This window comes from Lepus europaeus, chromosome 1 (genome assembly GCF_033115175.1).
Source record: "Lepus europaeus isolate LE1 chromosome 1, mLepTim1.pri, whole genome shotgun sequence".
Classification (NCBI taxonomy): Eukaryota; Metazoa; Chordata; class Mammalia; order Lagomorpha; family Leporidae; genus Lepus; species Lepus europaeus.
Window position 1 is genome coordinate 177,504,903 of NC_084827.1, and position 19,771 is coordinate 177,524,673.

At 54.8% G+C, this 19,771-nt stretch overlaps 1 protein-coding gene across 1 annotated transcript in view; it reads left to right on the forward strand.

Annotated features, from left to right (window-relative positions):
- Positions 1–19,771, forward strand: part of INPP5D (inositol polyphosphate-5-phosphatase D) — a 140,073-nt gene that overhangs the window by 38,390 nt on the left and 81,912 nt on the right. Inside the window, exons 3-5 of the mRNA XM_062202517.1 lie at positions 6,128–6,278; positions 8,252–8,423; positions 11,870–12,010. Of these exons, the coding sequence (XP_062058501.1) occupies positions 6,128–6,278; positions 8,252–8,423; positions 11,870–12,010 (464 nt within the window). The remainder of the gene's footprint in view (positions 1–6,127; positions 6,279–8,251; positions 8,424–11,869; positions 12,011–19,771) is intronic.

A 19,771-nucleotide genomic window follows, 5' to 3' on the forward strand; every position in this document is an offset into this window, starting at 1 on the left:
GCATTCAGCGACCTGAGTTGATGGTTCTCTGTCTCATATCACCACTGTTACTCTTCTGAATTCTTGGGGAGTAAGTTGCTGGCAATGCTTCAGTGTGTTCTTCCTGAGTGATAAGGACTCTCTCATTCGCTACCACCTTTAACATCAACATCACGAAATTGGGGCCGGTGCTGTGGCATAGCGGGTAAAGCCACTGGCTGCAGTGCCGACATCCCATATGGGCACGGGTTCAAGACCCGGCTACTCCTCTTCTGATCCAGCTCTTGGCTTGTGGACTGGGAAAGCAGTAGAAGATGGCCCAAGTGCTTGGGCCCCTGCACCCTTGTGGGAGACCCAGAAGCAGCTCCTGGCTCCTGGCTTTGGATCAGCCCAGCTCTGGCCGTTGTGGCCATTCGGGGAGTGAACCAGTGGATGGAAGACCCTCTGTCTCTCTCTCTCTCTCTGTAACTCTGCCTCTCAAATAAATCTTAAAAATCATGAAATTAATACTGATACAATATTACTATTACTTAGACTCCACTCACATTTCTCCAAAAGTCTTTTCAGAAAACATTTAATTACTTTATTGGAAAGGGGAGACAGGGAGAGAAAGGGAAATCTTGCATCCACTGGTTCACTCCCCAGGGCTGGGCCAAGCCAAAGCCAAGAGCCCAGAACTCGATCCAAGGACTTGCTGCTGGAGCCACCCTCTGCTGCCTCCCGGGTGCACGTAAGCAGGAAGCTGGATCTGAAGTGGAGGAGTCGGGACTCTAACCAGGCACCCCAGTATGGGATGTGGGTGTCCCAGCAGGCATCCTAACCACTGCACCACACACCTGCCCTCCCATAGTCTTAATAGAAATAACTACACGTATTGGACGTCTATATATATCGTATGGGATTATTGCTGTGATTTAGATGTGATTTGTCGCCGCCAAAACTCATGTTGAACTTGAACTGCCATCGATGGCTTTGGCTGGGGGGAGGGGGGCAGGATGCTTTTAGCAGCGACGAGGTCATCAGGAGGGGTTGGTGCCCCCTCACAGGTGTGAGTCTTGTTCTCCCGGCTGTTAGGTGAGGAGAGAGCAGGTTATTACCACGCAAGCTGCCCCGCATGGCTCGGCTCTCACGCTCACTTGCCCTTTCTCCTTTCTCCAGGACTTGAAACAGCAGGAGGCGCTCTTGGGCTTCCCAGGTTCCAGAACCTGTGCTCTGTTCTTTCTAGATGACCTGGTCTCGGGTGTTCTGTTATAGCAACAAAAAATGAGCAAAGATGACCAAGTGTGAATATACACCTTCTCCACCTCTGCCAGCCCCGACTTCCAACCCAGGTCCAGCCCAGGGTCACATGTCCCATATATTCATCACCCCTTTGAGCGCCTATGAGCTGGGCACTGATGGCTCTGCCACGGTCACTTGACTTGGGGTTGCCAGGTGTGTCCCCGTGGCTGGTTCCCCATTTGGCAGGAGCACCCAGCAGTGTGCTGTGTTCTTCTCTGGCCCTCGTCCCAGAAGGCGCGCGGAGCTGCCCTGTCCTGGTAGTGGTGAGATGACCCAGGAGCACCTGGTTAAGGCCATGTCCGCCAGCTGCTCTTTTCCTTCCGGTATTTGTAACCGTTTGGCAGGGTATCTGAGGGCATCCTCTGCCTCCTCGTGTCGCAGCGTGTATCAATGACTCTTGCCTGAATCAGTGATTTGTTCCGTTGCCATCCTGACCATGCTGGGTGCTCCGCCCACTGTCCTCTCAGTGTCCCTTTGAGAAGTCCCATGACGTGGAGGGCAAGTGCCTGCTTCCTGAGACGGCAGCTGTCCCGGGCTCCTGTGACACTTTCTCAGTGTTTGGTCTCGGGGCTGCAGGAATCAGTGATTCCTCCAGCGGGCGCTGGTTCTGTTTGGTGCGGGAAGGTATTTAGTGACCAAGGCAGGAGCAGCAGGTGTGCTCATTGCTGTTGGGCTATTGCTGCTTCAGCAGACAGAGCTAGGAGATTGTGTGTGTGCATACATGTGCATGGGAAATATGTACATGTACAAGGAACTATGTGCATATACATGGTAAATACATGTATTCATAAGAACTACATGTGTGTACACATGTATACATACACTTGTGTTTACCTGTATATGTACAAAAACCCTGAGTTCTCACCGATGCTTCCCATTCCAGCCCCGCACAACAGAGTTCACCCAGCCTAACTCCTTCCTCCGTGTGTATTTCTTTACCCGCTTGTTTCCCAGTGTGCAACCCGTCTCCTCCTGTGCCGCCCCCTGACCCGACCCCCTGCCCGGCCCGCTGTGCAGGCTCTGAGGACCCTGGCCACGTCCTTATCCTGGCTGCACCCTTCACCCCCTGGCTCTGCATCTCCTGCCTCAGCCCCGGAAGCCTGCTGGCCCTGGGCCCTTCAAAGGGAGGGAGTGGAAGGGAGCCATGAAAATGTTTTACAGGAAAGAGAAGGGAAGGGAAGGAGAGAGGATGAGCCGACTGTCTTTCCAGAACAAGATTTATTTATTGTTTACTTATTAGTCAGGATGACAGAGAAAAGAAGTGAGGGGGGCAGGGAGCTTCCATCCACTGGTTCTCTCCCTCAAATGGGTGCAACAGCCAGAGCTGTGAGTCCCAGTGAGAGCTGGGAGGAGAGAACGTGTGAAAGGTTCAGAACAGGCGCCAGGACGGAAGGGAAACTAAGACAGTATTCTGGGGGCTGGCAGAGGTGCAGGGGGCTGGAGGGAGGGCCCGGGCAGGGGTGGGGCCCACTCACAGTGAGAGTCACAGGACAGGATGGGGCAGGCAGGGCGGCAGCAGCCAGCCTGGCCCTGTGTCTCCAGGCAGAGCAAATGCCTTGGTGGCCTTGGAGCCCGGATGCTTGGCCTGGGGCCCACATTGCACCTGCCCTCCCCCAGCCTGTGAGCTCGCTGCCCCTGCTCTCCCCACACCTCTGAAGCCTTCAGCATCGCCCTAGCCTCCAGGGCCCAGAGTCTCCTCACTGGGCGATGGGAACAGAAACAGCGGCCACCCCCAGACCCCCCTGCCATGCGGGTCCGGTCACAACAGCCAGTGCCGTGGTCACTCCCTCCTTATGCCCTGTCTAGGGCTTTCCCTGTGACCTAGACCCAGCCGCTTTGGAGTGGTGGGATAACGAGTGAGGTCTTTGTTTCTTTGTGTTGTTTCCTACACCTCAGAGCTTTCCCATCATTTGCGAGACGTCCACGGTGGCCATCTATGCTGTTTTGGCCATCGATGATTTACCCCACAGGCTGGCACAGCCTCGGGGAGGGGCTTCCGGGCGCCACAAGGCTCCCGCCAGCTCCGCGTGTGGCCTTCCTCTGTGATGGTCCTGTTTCACTTCCCCATTCAGAGACAGCAGATGATGCTGAAGTTAAAATTACTCACGGGGAAACTTCAGCCTGTGTGGTGCTCTGAGCTCCCTGGCTCGATACCCCACCCCCTGCTGAGCATTGCACAGTCATAGCCGGGACTGCTTCTAGAAGCACCCCTGTCTTCATGCGCACGGCCCAGGGCCTCCAGCAGCCTGGACACAGCTGTGCCTTGTTTGAGAGACGGCGATGTCCTCCCTTTGCTGACTGCCGGGGCCCCGGGAGGCCCTTGTGCCAGAGCTGGGTGCCTTCCCCGGGGGTCTTGCCCCCCTGGTGAGCTCAGGTGTCCAGCACAAAGGGCCAAGGGGCCTCTCCCTGCAAGGCCCGGCGTGGCACTCAATGGGCACCTGTTTCTCTTCCCGTCTTTCTGACCACGAGGTCCACTGAATGCCTCCTTTGCAAGGAGACCTGCTCCTTGAGAGACTCCCAAGCAGACACCGGGAGCCCAGGCCAAAGCAGCCGCTGGCTCGCAGCTCGGCTTCCTGGGCAGCTGTCTGCACAGGCGTGGCAGACATGATCTTGCTGGAAATCACCCAGAACTTTCCCGAGCGCTGGAGATGTCCGTGGGAGGCAGGAGGCGGAATCGGTATTTGTTTCACCTTCTTCTAAACAGCTGTGTTTTCTTCGGCACGGCTTTGGGTTGTGATGCTGAGTTCGTGTCCACTCTGTTGACCCAGCAAACCCTGATGGGGGCTGTCTGGGCCTGGGTCTTCGTACACGTGACTAGGTTAGGGAAAGCTGTTCTTCAGAAGCAAGCTGTCTCCTGCTCTGGTTGTCCGCTCTAGAGAGGAGGGGTCTGCTGCCGGCCCCGCCCCTGGCCCCCGCCCTGGCCTCAGTGTCACCCCCAGAGGACCACAGCACTCCCTTAGCACCTGCCTTAGGGCTTCTGGCCGCTGCTCGGGACGAGGAACGGGGCCCAGCGCTGGGAAGCCTGCGCAGCCCCCTCCCTGGTGGGAAGTGTGGCAGGTGCTGCCTTCCGACCCGAACCCGGACAGTTCATGCCCCACCCCGACCCCGCAGGCCCTACGACACCGTGTCACCTGGCTCCCTAACCGCAGCCGTGTCCTGGCATCCGCCTTGTCAGCAGCCCTCAGCGCCAGCCCCGGCTTCTCGAGTCCTTTTAGACACTCCGAGCCGCTTCTCACCGAGCGCGCCAAGGATTTCCTGAATTCGCGTCTCTGAAAGAGAGTATGCGCAGTCAGCGCTCGTGCTTCGGCTCTGTGGCGGGCCACAGGGTCACGCTGTCCACGTCAGTGAACCTTGAGGCCCAGAGCTCACGTGCCGTCTCCGGCCCGCATGGCCCATGCACCCTAGGCTGGGAGCCCTTTTCAGATCCACACACAAATCCTTCCACTTCGATTCTCGCTGGTATCTTCATTTCCCTTTTCCAAACACTTAAGCGCCATCCAGTAGCTGAGGGCTCCTTGACAGGTGCCATCCAACAGCTGTCACTGAATCTGGGTCACAGATCTTGCATTATGTCCAATTATTTTTGTTATTTTGCTTGCTTTTGGGTTTGAACCTATTCGAGCCACTTTGTAGAAAGCTTTGCTGCTGGTGCTGCTGCTGTGAGATTTCTGATTTAACAGTTGCTTGAAAGAAATTGTTCAACAAGGGGCTTTGTGAAAACAAGGAGATTTTCGAAAAGAATAAACAAAGCCTTTTGTGAAACTCTCTATACATTTGCTCAATAGCTTGAACCATGCAACACACACACACACACACACGCCATGGATAGATTGATGCGTGTGTGCAGTGCGTAGGCACACACAAAACACATGGATCGACAGACAGGAGAGGAGAGGGGGCAGAGAAAGCCCGAGTCACAGGTGACTGATGGAGGTGTGGCTGCACGGCATGCGAAGTGTCCTGCTGCAGCTTGGAGTTGCCCTCCCAGGAGCGAGAGCTTAGAGGCCGGTGTGAGTGCCGCCCAGTCTTGTCCCCATGTCTGAGCCTGTCCCGCCCACCTGTAACCCTGAAGACCCTCAGGTGCACAGGGGGTCACTGATTGGATGATGTGATGGAGAGGACAAGGGGGCAGGATCACAGGCACAGAGTGGGCAGGGCCAGGGGTGTTGAATGTGCACCTCTTTGATGCCCTTGCCAGCTCCCGGGGGGTGTGGCCTCCCTGTGGGTGGAGTCTCAGCTAGGCGGGGCCTCAGCAGCAGTAGGGCTGGGGGCTCATGGAAGACCTTGAATTTCTGGCTGGAGCCATACAGCAAGGGACCCTGGGGTTCGGGCATCTCAACAGCCCCGGGCAGAATCACCGCCATTCCCACTCCTCCCTCACCGTCAACGGAGATCCAAACAGACAGATTTTTGTCTAGGTCATTTTCTGAGCTTTGATAAAACAGAATTACAACAAATAAATACAAATAAAGGCAAAGCAACTGCAGAGTAGATTTTTTTCCCCCTGTGTTTAAAAATAAGTGATCTTTGTGGGGGGAGGGGAAAAACAAAAATAACTCCCCCACCAACACATGCCCAAAATGTCTAGAAGAGCAGATTCCGATTCCTTGTTTAAAAAAAAAAAAAAATTGATAGAGTTCTGTATTATTTCTGTAAAGAAATACTTGCAAAATAATGTGGTTTTTGTTTTTAGACTGCAAGGGAAAAAAAGACCTTAAAATGATCGCATTTGCACCTTCTGTGGGAGGGCAGGATGTGAGGGTGTGTGTGCAGGCGCCGGGGCCCTCCCTCGGTCTTGCTGGCCCCGCCGCAGGTGGCCTCCGGGGCTGGGTGGCGTCTGCTTGGTGACAGTTACTTCTGTCCTCAGGCGTCCGAAGGTGTCCCCATGAGGTTCTTCACCAAGCTGGACCAGCTCATCGAGTTCTACAAGAAAGAAAACATGGGGCTGGTGACGCACCTGCAGTACCCCGTGCCCCTGGAGGAGGAGGACGCCGGCGACGAGCCCGAGGAGGACACAGGTAGGAGGGGGCCAGGGTGCCTTGGGGATACCCTCCCCCAAGCCTCACGAGTCCCTGTGGACTAGGCGGGTCCTATTGTCACAGGGAGACAGTGCGATGGGGCGGTTAAGGACAGGCAAGGACCACAGGCTCTGGGCTCAGACAGACGTGAGAATTCCCGTGTCACAGCTCCTGAGCCATGTGACCTTGGGCAAGTTGCTAAGCTTCTCCGAGCCACGGGCCTCTCTTGAAAGAGACAGTGAAATAGCATCCCCCGCTCTGGGTGTCGCGAGGATCAGATGAGCCGGTGACTGGTCGTGGGTCAGCCCTGCGCAGGTGCGGCTGCCGGCGGGGGTCCTCACGTGCACAGCGGGCTGGGCTCCACCGGAGAACCAAGGCTGAGGGCCGAGCCCTGGGCAGGAGGAGGAGACGGGTGCTGCTTTAGATCATCGTCCGCGGGGTGGGAGACTCAGGGCTGCCCTCCGCTGTCTGGGACAAAGGCCACAGAGCAAGGGACAGCTACACGAAGTCAAGCAGAGACAGACAGCAAGCTCCTGGGAGCGGCTCCTATCCTAAGGGGAAACCACGAGGTGCCTGCTTGAGCCCCTCAGCCGTTCAGAGCTCCTCCTAAATCACACCCCCTGGAGACCACCAGGTCCCGCAGGCTCCCCCCAACTCTGCGAGGGGAGACGAGACCAGAGATGCCGAGCCTGCTGGCCTGGTGCCCACCCGACCCTGCCAGGCACGTGCTGGTGCCCTTTGAATCCTGCAGGCTTGCCTGTGGGCCACCAGCACCCCCACGTCCACCCTCCCAGAGACCCCCTTTCTGTGGTTACAAGGCTGATGGGTGGTCTCCACTGCGTAGGATGGCAAGCTGCCTCCTGGACTCTGGGGAAGTGTGTTCCCCAAAGGGCGGCAGCCCCATGGAGACCGGGGTGCGGGCAGAGGCCTAGGGATCAGGCCTCCACATGGCCGCTCCCTGCACTATGCCGCCCCCAGGAGCTGTGGCGCAGCAGTGCCACCTCGGCCCACCCTCTGGGGACGGCCATCTGGGGAAAGGACCGCGCATGCTTTGTGCAGTGCTAGAAAGGGAACCCTGTCTCGTGACCGCTGGCTTCACTTCCCCCAAACACAGCCACCCATCTGTCAGCCTGAACCGAGCCAAGCGGCATTTGTCTCCCAGGCGTCTAAGTCAGCCTGGTTCTTCTCAAGGAGCTGCCGCCTCTGGGGCTCTAACCTGACCCAGGCTTGGGGAGGGAGTAGACCTGTAGCCCGAAAGACCCAGGCAGCCCCTCGGAGTGGGAGAGAGGCTTGGGAAGGGAGTCCTGGCCCCCAGGGGCTAAATGGCCTTTGCCTGTGCAGGGTACCGGCAGGCTGGCAGCTCTCCTAAACCTGATGGGCAGGGTTCCCATCTCTCAGACCAAGTTCAAGTTGCGTTTCATCTTTCAGGTTTCTGAGTGTAGGAGCCCCCACCCCCATTTTTCTAGAGGAAGAGAGAAGGGAGGGCAGGGGCGGGAGAGGTGGAGCAGAGGGCGGGGACCACCATGGCATGGATGGGATGGGAGACAGAGGAGCAGCTGGCTGGGCCTGCCTCCTGCCCCTGCTCTGGCCACCTGTGCTCAGGCCCTATGGTCGGGGCTGGGTCTCTGCCCAGGCCTGGCTCTGCCTAACCTGAGGCACCTGCTAGCCTGCCTGACACTGCAGCTTGTTCTGTCCCTGGTCAGCAGCCCTCCAGGCCACCCGGCCTCTGAGCCCAGAGGGACATGTGACTCCAGCAGGTGTCCGCTGAACGCCACCATGAGTTGGGCACCAGGGATCACAAAGACCCTGTCCCTGCCACTCTTGAGGAAGTAGGAGGGAGAGGAGTGATGGGGACACCATTAGGAGCCTGGCACATGGGCGCAAGGACCTCACAGGGCTGCGGGGAGCGTGGGGGGCGGAGTCACGCTCTCTCGGAGCCTCATTGCGGGTGTTCCTGCTGTTCTCTCGGGCAGAGAGCGTCATGTCCCCGCCGGAGCTGCCCCCGAGAAACATCCCTCTGTCTGCCGGGCCCTGTGAGCCCAAGGAGCTTCCTCTTTTGGTGGAGAATTCCCGAGCCCCTGAGGTCAGCCGGCCGAGCCTCTCGGAAATGCTGCTCCAGCGACTGCAGAGCATGGATACCAGTGGGTGAGTCCCTGCCTGGCGGGTCCCCGGGGGGCCGGTGGGTGCCCCACGGAGGCTGGTGCACCCAGGCCCTCCCAGGAGTCTGGTGGGTGCCCCACGGAGGCAGGTGCGCCCAGGCCCCCCGCTGGCCAGAGCCGAGGACTGAGGTCTTCATCCCCATGGGCAGCACCTGTGGTCGTTTTCTTCTACTTTCTAGCCAGGGTCCTATTGTTTTGGCCCAGGGGATATTGTTCGTGTCCCTTGCCTGTTTTGTTTTTGTAACCAGGTTCTTCATGCTTTTCTTACCAACTTTTTTTTTAATGATTGATTGATCTGAATGGCAGAGTTATGAGGGAAAGGATAGATATTGATCTTCCATCGCTGGTTCACTCCCCAAATGGACACAGTAGCTGGGACTGGACCAGGCCAAAGCTAGGAGCCTGGAGCTCCATCCAGGTCTCCTCTTTGAGTGCAGGGCCCCAAGCACTTGGGCCATCCTCTGCTGCTTTCCCAGGCCATAGCAGAGAGCTGGATCAGAAGAGCAGCTGAGACTCGAACTGGCGCCCATATGGGATGCCGGCACTGTAGGCAGAGGCTTAGCCCACTGTGTCACAGCACCGGCCCCTACATTTATTTTAAGCCCGTGTGTTAGAGTCTCAGTTGTCCCCTTCGTGAATTCACACTTTGCACTTAGAAGGTTGCCATCATCCTCTGGGGAGCGTTGCCTCGGCACCTGCTGCACCTGCTCGCTCCGTTCCATTCTCACAACACGTGAGTGCAGGCTGCTCCCTCCCACAGACCAGACCAGAGCACCAGGAGGGTGGCTCATGGGCCCAGGAGGGGTCATCTTCCTCCCTAATGATGCCCCCGCCTCCCTGTCCAGCCCCAGGGGGGCATCACGAGGTGATTATCCCCTTAGTGGGGAAGCTGGGGCTACATGGTGACATTTGTGACAGAGCTGGGGTGGTCAGAAAAATTCAGGCTGGCTTAAGGTGTCAGATTGTGCCCAGGGCTGGAAACATGCAGATGCAAATGTGATGCAAATGTGATGCAAATGCCATAGGCCCTTGGTCCCAGCTGCTGAGTGGAGAGGTCTGGGCTGTGGCATGGGGTCATGAGCCACCCCCGGGCCTGCAGGGAACCCTCATGGCCATGAGTGGGAGAAGCTGATCACTCCGGGGCTTCCCTTCTTGTGTGGCACTGCTGTGGGAGAGCTTCTCACCCTACGTCACCCGAGCTGCAGGAGCTATGTCCCCTGCACCAGCCCTGGAATCGGGCCATCTGGGGAGGATTTAACACAGGTCCCGGTGGGCTGTGGGGCAAGCCGCGGATGTGCCGGGGAAGAGCAGAGGACAGCACCCTGGACTGGGCACCTCTGGCCTTGCCACCTTCCTTCCCACGAGAGGCCTGGTTGGGTCAGCTCAGAGAGGAGGGTGGGTCCCACTTCCACCTTAGGATAGCTTGTGGTTGAGCCCGCCCACCCCTGCCAGCGCGTCTGAGGGAGCCCCGCTTACACAGGCAGCTGTGGCCACATGGACACTGGTGGCTTCGCTAGGTGCCCATCTTCCCCAGGCCCAGGAGTCCACACTCCTGCCACCAGGAGCCAGCTCTGCAGTGACAGCGTCCTAGGGCCAAGGACACAGCCCCGCTGCAGAGCTGCAGGGGCCTGTGCGTCCCCTGTGGGGCTTGCACATGGCTCCTTTTCCTGCCACCAGTACCTGCACTGCCAGGGCTCCCTGAGTAGCTATGGTCCTCACAGGGGAGTCGCCCACACCCACCCCAAGCCTGCTGCCCAGCTCTCCCCTGTTCTGGGCCCCCACAGAGCTGGCTGCTGGCACCCAAGATGGGTAGAGCATTATTTTTATTTATTTATTTATTTGAGAGGTAGAGTTACAGACAGTGAGAGGGAGAGGCAGAGAGAGAGGTCTTCCATCCGCTAGTTCACTCCCCAGATGGCTGCAACAGCTGGAGCTGCTCCAATCTGAAGCCAGGAGCCAGGAGCTTCCTCCAGGTCTCCCACGTGGGTGCAGGAGCCCAAGGACTTGGGCCATCTTCTACTGCTTTCCCAGGCCATGGCAAAGAGGTGGATTGGAAGAGGAGTAGCCAGGACTAGAACCGGCACCCATATGGGATGCCAGCGACGCAGACAGAGGATTAGCCTACTGCACCACAGCACCAGCCCCTGGGTGGAGCATTATTTCTGGGTGTGGCAATGACCATGGGGGCGGCCCTGGCATGGCGCCCCTCTTTGTAGTGGAGGACAGGAGGTGCAAACATTCTAACGCTTCCACGTTTTCTCCCCTTTGGTTGCGGTTCCCCAGCCTGTTCTCACAGGAGCTCCCCTGGCTCTGCAGCGAGCCTGGCACCCCCGTGGCTGGGTGATGCTGGCTTCCGCTCTCCTAATGCACCTGGCAGCCCACAGCAGGGGCTCCGGCCAGGAAGACCAGGTTGAAGTTGCCAGGGCTGCTCTCCAACCAAAATCAACGGCTTTTCATTCCTTCATGGTTGCTTTGAAAAATCTGTGCGGCCTCTAATGCCGTGGATTCTTTGTCAAGGATGGAATGGGGATTTTGAAGGATTTTTTTTTTCCACGCAGGTCGTTAACATCTTGGAGTTTCAGGTTCCTCTCTTCTAAAACAGGGATAATAGTAACAACAACAACAGCTGCCTGTGAGATTGACCTGTGGATTTAAAGATAAAGTATTTAGCGTAGGGTCTGGTGTACTATGCTCAGCGATATTTTCCATTATTATGGGAACAGAGATTCAAACGTTGCCCAGACAAAAAGGTGCTGGAGATAGAATGTAGAGGTTGATGCAACTTCAGGGGACAGCCCCCAGGGGACCCAACAGGGCTCTGCTTGTGCCTGGGCCACAGGGGCCATGGGGCAAGGGCAGCGGGTCCTACCTTCCAGCCCCATCCACTCTGGAAACTTAAGGGCTTGGTCCCAGTCAGGCAGGACAAGGTCAGTGGCTTGCACCGTCCCCCAGCCCCAGCCCCATCACGAACCACACAGACTTCCCCAAGGGCCCTGCTCCACAGTGCGCTGCTGGGAGCCTGGGCCGTGATTTGGAGTTGGCAGGTAGCCAGGCCTCTGGCCGTCTCTACAAGCTCGCCCTGCAGCCCTCAGAGCCTATCTGTGTGGCAGGATTTCCACTGTACACTTCTTAGTCCGTCGTCTCCTTGTGAAAGGACAACGACTTCCCAGCCCTCACACGGCATGGCTTCTTCCCAGCAGCGTGCACACATGCCGCCAGAGGCACCTGCTCTCTCCAGCCCCCCTCGTCTCGCCCTGCCCTGCCGTCTGCCCTCTGCCCTCTGCCCCTGCAGTAAGACCCAGGACACGGGCGTGCAGGTGCACACGTGCTCAGCCGGAGACTCTGAGAAGGAAGCCCTGTTCCTGGTGCCGCTGTGGCTGTTGGTGCTGGTGGCCAAGGGAAGCAGAATGAACTTTGCCTTTTTCTTTCCAGGCTTCCAGAAGAGCACCTTAAAGCCATCCAGGATTACCTGGGCACTCAGCTCCCGCTGGACTCGGAATTTGTGAAGACAGGCTCCGGCAGCCTTCCTCATCTCAAGAAGCTGACCACGCTGCTCTGCAGGGAGCTTTATGGGTAAGGGCTCCCCGTGGGGGTGGGGTGGGACGGGGCTGCAGGGGCGGGGCAGGCCCCAAGCTGCAGAAGGCGCTCATTAGGGTGACCCTGAGCTCGGCTGGCTCCTCAGGGGCTTCTGTCGCACTCAGGATAATTGGGCAGTGGGCAGAGTTTACAAACCTCTGTGGTCGTTGGAAGGTTTTGTGTTCATAGAATTCGAACGTGTGTGTGTGTGTGTGTGTGTGTTGTGTTCTCAACTAATTTGACGCTGGCAGCCAGAGCTTTCTCCCTTACTCGGGATTCAGACCTCAGCGACTTTCGCTGCCATACTTCCTTCTTGCTGTAGCTGGCACATTTGACAAGCACATCAGGGAACCAAGAGGGAACCAATTAAAGTCAGTCTATTTTCAGTGATGGCCCAAGATTTCCGGCATTTGTTTTAAAGTGAGCTGATTAATTTTTTTTTCTTTTTTCCAATACTGAATTCATGGAGCAACCAATTTGACGACAATTCTGGTCTCTTTTGGATTCTCTTCATTTTACAGTTTTAATTTAATTAATATTAAAATGATTTTCAAGTTTTATTTTTGTATTGTTTATTTGAGAGAGAAAGAAAGCGCTCCCCAGGCTGAAGCTGGAACCCAGGAATTCAATCCAGGTCTCTCACAGGATGACAGGGACCCAATTACTGGAGTCATCGCTGCCGCCTCCCAAGGTCTTTGCTGGCTGGGAGCTGGGATCGGGAGTCACAGCCAGAGACAGAAACCCTGTGCTCCAGCGTGGAAGGCAGGCCCAGCAACTGCCCTTCAAACTTAACTACAGTTCCATGGTCAAGGGCACAAAAGCAAGACTTGGGTTGCATTCTTGGCTCCTGGCTTCCACTTGGGGCCATTGTGGGAATTTGGGGGAACAACCAGCAGATAGGAGTTCTGCCTGTCTCTGTCCCAAATAATTATATATTAAAAAGCAAGACTGATGCTCCATCTGACTTAGCAGACAATATTTTAAATGCTTGATGGGTATAGATTCCCAGGCACCTCGAGGAAGTGACAAGGACCCAACACGATCCCATCACTAATGAAAGGTCAACATTTTAATTGAACAAATAGCATTTCGGGCATTGTGGCACAGCAGGTTAAGCCACTGCATGCAATGTCCATATGAGCACCAGTTCTAGTCCCAGGTGCCCGGGAAAGCAGTGGAGGATGGCCCAAGTCCCTGGGCCCTGAATCCACATGGGAGACTCAGAAATAGCTCCTGGCTCCTGGCTTCAGATTCACCCAGCTCTCTCTAATTCTGCCTTTCAAATACATAGTAAATATTTTTTTAAAGATTTATTTATTGGGGCCAGCGCTGTGGTGCAGCAGGTTAATGCCCTGGCCTGACCCGGCATCCCATATAGGCACCGGATTGAGACCCGGCTGCTCCACTTCTGATCCAGCTCTCTGCTATGGCCTGGGAAAGCGGTAGAGGATGGCCCAAGGCCTTGGGCCCCTGCACCTGCATGGAAGACATGGAAGAAGCTCCTGGCTCCTGGCTTTGGATTGGTGCAGCTCCAAGCTTTGTGGCCAACTGGGGAGTGAGCCAGGGGATGGAAGACCTCTCTCTCTCTCTCTGCCTCTCCTCTCTCTGTGTGATTGATTTATTTATTTGAAAGACAGTAATACAGAGAGGAGAGAGAGAGAAATCTTGCATCGCTGGTTCACTCCCCAAATGGCTGCAATGGCCATGCAGAAGCCAGGAGCCAGGAGCTTCTTCTGGGTCTCCCATGTGGGTACAGGGGCACAAGGCCTTGGGCCATCTTCCACTGCTTTCCCAGGCACATCAGCAAAAAGCTGGATTGGAAGTGGAGCAGCCGGGATTTGAACCAGTGCCCATATGGGATGCTGGCACCACAGAGGGAGGCTTAACTTTCTACCACAGTGCTGGCTCCAATTAATAATAATTTTTAAAAAAGACAGCATTTCATTCCTCAGCCTGTGCTTATTGTTTTATTGTACTAAGCAGCTTCAAGATATTCTTGTCAATCAATCTTAGCTTAGTTAATACACAACAAAGAATCTTTCCATACCAGTAATCAAATTCAACTTCCTGTTTAAAGGCTCTTAAAAGTGCAATGCGTACTTTTAGTAAACTTGACAAACAATGTCTCTGACAAACTGAGAGCCGTGGTCAAATGGGCCAGGCGGGCTGGCTTGCAAAGAGGTGACTGCAACGCCTCCGGCAGCCGGATTCCCAGGCAGGGGTTTTGCTCCGGTCCTGCTGTGGGTGTCCCCCCTGCGGGAAGCCCAGAAGCCCTGGCTCATGATGGCTGCAGGCGGCTTTCATTTCTCCTTCCATGGGGAGCCGGTTCTGTGCCTCTTCCTTGTTGAGGAGGAAATGCATTTTAAGCCCATGCCAGGCGTCCCCGGGCTGGCTCCCGCACATTGGCAGCCTTCCCCCACCTCACCGGATGGGTCCTGAAGGGCCGCCTCGTCCCCATGGTGACCGCAGCTGCCTGGCTGCCGGCTGGGCTGGCACGTGTGCCAGCAGACCCGGCTTCCTTTAGCTCTGGCTGTTGCAAGTCTCTGCCGACCGAACAGTTAACTGCGAGTCGCTCTTGGAGCCTCCATAGTGTTCTAAACACCCCCCCCCCCCCCAGTGCTTCCCTGCATTTTCCTGGGGAACGTGGTAGTCTCGCAGGGAGGCTGGATAAAAGGCCAGAATTTTAGAAAATCTTAGATAGGAACAAAGCAGAGCCTGCCGCCCCCACCTGTGCAGGTGCCGTGCCACAGAGCTGCGAACCTGTAGCTTTCCAGCTGCTTGGACTGGAAAAGTCTTCAGTTCATTCATTCATACACTTCATTCATTCACCCATTCACTTAAAGGCCTTCCTCTCTCTTGACGTTTTTTTCTTTTTCTAAAGCTTTTATTTATTTATTTGAAAGTCAGAGCTACAGAGAGAGGGAGAGAGATCTTCCATCTGCTGGTTCACTCCTGGGGCTGAGCCAGGCCAGAGCCAGGAGCCAGGAGCTTTATCTGGGTGTCCCAGGTGGCTGGCAGGGTCCCAAGCACTTGGGCCATCTTCTGCTGCTTTCTCCAGGCATTAGCAGGGAGCTGGATCAGAAGTGGAGCAGCCGGGACTTGAACCGGTGCCCATATGGGATGGTGGAGTCGCAGGTGGGGTTTTTACCCACTATGCCTCAATGCTGGCCCTTTTTTTAGACCTTTTGGGAGCTAACATCTCAGCAAGGAGCACAATTGTAGATTAAGAATATAAATAGGGACCGGCCTTGTGGTATAGCAGGTAAAGCTGCCGCCTGCAATGCCGGCATCCCATAGCTGCTCCACTTCTGATCCAGCTCTCTACTATGGCCTGGGAGGACAGCAAAAGATGGCCCAAGTCCTTGGGACCCTACACCCACGTTGGAGTTCCGGAGGAGGCTCCTGGCTCCTGGCTCCTGGCTTTGGATTGGTGCAGCTCCGGCTCTTTGGGCCAATTGGAGAGTGAACCAGTGGATGGAAGACCTCTCTCTCTCTGCCTCTCTCTCTGCCTCTCTCTCTCTCTCTGTATGACTATGACTTTCAAGTAAAATACATAAATCTTAAAAAAAAAGAATATAAATAAATAATTTTAGGAAGCAGCTGATGAACATAAAGCAGGGAATGTGAGGGAGAGACATTGGGTGGAAGAGAATCAGGGCCCCTAGGGAACCAAGGAGATGACAGAGCTGGGATGTTGGTGACAAGTGGGAGCCAGCCACCCTGCCACCTGGCTGAGGATCTCCAAGTGCAAATGTCCAGGCAGGAAGCCTGGGTCGTGGGGACACAAGGAGTGAGGGATGGACTGAGCAGGGAGCAGGCAGAGGCAGCATTGCCAGATGAAACCACAGGCTGCCCAGTTCAGTTTGAATTTTAGATGAATGCATACTGTTTTAACATCAGTTGTAGGGGGAGCTCTATCTGTATTTTTCTCACTTACTTCCTCTCAAATAAATAAAAAATATTTTTAAAAGATTTATTTTATTTATATGAAAGACAGAGTTAAAGAGAGAGGTAGAGACAGAGAGAGTTCTTCCATCCACTGATTCACTCCCCAGATGGCTGCAATGGCCAGAGCTTCGCCGATCTGAAGCCAGGAGGCGGGAGCCTCCTCCAGGTCTCCCATGTGGGCGCAGGGGCCCAAAGACTTGGACCATTTTCTACTGCTACCCCAGGCCATAGCAGAGAGCTGGATCGGAAGAGGAGCAGCCGGGACTAGAACCAGCACCCATATGGGATGCCGGTGCTTCAGGCCAGGGCTTTAACCCGCTGCGCCACAGCACTGGCCACAATAAAAAGTATTTTTAACAAACCATAGTCTTTGGAGACAGGGAACAGAAATTTAACTTATAGCAGGTAGAATGGGATCGTGAAGAAGCAGGGAAAAAATGATGCAAAACTGATGATTAAGCATATAATTTTAAAAAAATCCAATCTTATAAAAGAGCTGACTCCAAGCATGGAGAAGCCTCAGAAAGACCCAGTTAATATAACAACCAAAGAGCAACAAGAAAACCTCTGTTTATTATGCTTCAAAACCACAAAGAAAAATTAATTCAGAAAGTAAATAATTAGGAACATCACCACAGCTTTATATTTTTCAGCACTGAACATTATTCAGACCCTCTGACAATGCAATAAAACATTCTGAAACAGTGTCTTCCAGAAAAGACTGCTGATGTTAGATTAGGTCAACCCGGATGTCATTCAGAATACAGGGAGTCTTTTTAGGAAGTTATGAAAAATGTTCTAATCGAGGTGGGTGTTGTGGCACAGTGGGTTAAGCCGCTGCTTGGGACACCAGCATTCATATCAGAGTGCCTGGGATCAAATCCTGCCTTCACTCCTGTCCAGATTCTGGCGAATCCACACCCTTAGGGGCAACAGATGATGGCTCAAGTACTCAGGCCCCTGACACCCATGTGGGAGACCCGGATAGAGCACCCTGCTCCTGGCCTTGGCCTGGCCCAGCCCTGGCTGTTGCAGCCATTGGGGAATGAACCAATGGATGGAAGATCTCTCTCTCTTTCTCTCTTTCTCTCTCTCTCTCTCTCTCTGCCATTCAAATAAATAGAAATAAAAACTTTAAAAACATGCTCATCTAATGCTTCTGCTACAAAAGACATCCAAAATTTTTTTCTCCAGAAATTTATAGCACTGGTGACCTTAAAAATAAGAATCTAGGGGCCAGCGCCATGGCTCACTTGGTTAATCCTCCACCTGCGGCGCTGGCATCCCATATGGGCTCCAGTTCTAGTCCCGGTTGCTCCTCTTCCGGTCCAGCTCTCTGCTGTGGCCCGGGAAGGCAGTGGGGAATGGCCCAAGTGCTTGGGCCCTGCACCCGCATGGGAGACCAGGAGGAAGCACCTGGCTCCTGGCTTTGGATCAGCACAGCGCTGGCCGTAGCGACCATTTTGGGGGTGAACCAGCAGAAGGAAGACCTTTCTCTCTGTCTCTCTCTCTCTCACTGTCTAACTCTGCCTGTCAAATAAATTTAAAAAAAAATGTATTTAAAAAAAATAAGAATCCAGAAGCTCACTGAGCAGCAAAGTATGGAGATACAGCAGAACGTGTTCATTCTACACTCCCCGAGTGCAATGTGATGGAAATCAATAAAATTAGAGACTAGTCCCAGCTAGCCAGCTGCCTGGACATTTAAAGTAACTTGCTTCCTAAATGACAAACGAATTAAGGAAGGAACTGACACAGGCTCGTAATAGCCCACATCCGTGGGGCCACAGACAGGAGTAGTCAAACCACTATCTATCAGAACTCTACAGGTGCAGGCAAACCAGTACTGAGAGCAAAGGCGTAGCTTTAAATGCGCTGTTATTAATTCAGGAGTGGATCGATCAGACCTAGAATGCGAGTCCTGTGACACCGTCACACGTCATGTGCTGACCGTGACGCCATCACAGTCCTGTCCTGACCGTGACACTGTCACTCGTCCTGTCCTGACCATGACGCTGTCACAGTCCTGTCCTGACCATGACGTCGTCACATGTCCGTCACATGCTGATCGTGACGCTATCACTCGTCCTGTCCTGACCATGACGCTGTCACTCGTCCTGTCCTGACTGTGACGCCGTCACATGTCCGTCACATGCTGATCGTGACGCCATCACTCGCCCTGTCCTGACCGTGACGCTGTCACACGTCCTGTCCCGATGGTGACGCCGTCACATGTCCGTCACATGCTGATCATGACACCATCACTTGTCCTGTCCTGACCGTGACACCATCACTCATCCTGTCCTGACCGTGACGCTGTCACTCGTCCTGTCCTGACCATGACGCTGTCACTCGTCCTGTCCTGATCGTGACACCATCACAGTCCTGTCCTGACCGTGACACTGTCACATGTCCATCACATGCTGATCGTGACGCCATCACTCATCCTGTCCTGACCGTGACGCCGTCACATGTCCATCACATGCTGATCGTGACGCCATCACTCATCCTGTCCTGACCGTGACGCCATCACACGTCCTGTCCCGATGGTGACACCGTCACACGTCCTGTCCCGATCACCTGGATATTCCCAGCATCTGCAAAGTGCCTGCAGCGCTGACCCACTCAGCATTCATGAGTGGAGCTCAGACGTGCGTGGGCTGCGTGCCAGGCACTGGGCCTGGGCTGGGCCAGGGCCCCGAGGAAGCTGTGCTGTGAGGGAAGGAGCACTGGCATCCAGGCAGGAGAGCAGCGGAGGGGAGCAGTCACCGTGAAGAGAACTACATCGGGAAAACCAGTAAGGACAAGTGTCATTAAAACGTAGAAGGAACCAGAAGAATCGGCATTGGAGATTGCAGATCAATGAAGTAAATGGTGCACAATTACGTGGCTACAAATCTCAAATGATAATTAAATTGGGCAAATATTTTACAGGAAATATTTAACATAAACATCCCCATGAGTGATCCCCATTCAGTGATCATAACCTACAAATTATTCCCGAATGACAATCAGCTGTTTCACCCTCTGAGAAAAATACAAACTCCTGACCCCAATACCAGTCTGAAACAAGACCAACTCCAGTTTTATGTATTAATATAGCTATATAGTATTTTAGTAACATTCAGGCAAATAAAATTTGATGGCATGAAAAATGTAGGCTTCATCAAGGAGACCACCCCAAAGACAAGTCCACAAAAAGAAAACTGTCATTTAGCAGTGGATTAAAAGACAAAGGGATCATTGCACAGAACAAGCCCATTTCTAATTTTAGAGAATCATTTTTAAAAGAGGAGTAGAAGCTGCTTCCTGAGTGCGACCTGCTCCAGTGCAAAACCAGTGACACCGGCGTAAAACCAGTGACACCGGCCAGGGAACCACGGCCGTCACCCCAGACGCGGCCCAGGCCAGGGAACCACGGCCGTCACCCCAGACGCGGCCCAGGCCAGGGAACCACGGCCGTCACCCCAGACGCGGCCCAGGCCAGGGAACCACGGCCGTCACCCCAGACGCGGCCCAGGCCAGGGAACCACGGCCGTCACCCCAGACGCGGCCCAGGCCAGGACGAGGGGCCGCTCTTTCTCCCGCGCTTCCGTCACGCTGGATGAGACGGTTTGGCGGAAGCGCGGGAGAAAGAGAGACAAAAATAAAGCAAACGGCAAAGCAGCAGCGTGTCCCTTCCAAGTCTCGCGCTCAAAGGCTCTCAGTGGGCGAGCTGCAAACCGGAGAGGAGTCTGGGAAATTAGCTAACTCGCAGAGAGCAAGAGGGGAGGCCGCTCTCCCTCTGGTAGGCCCAGAAAGACCAGCTGG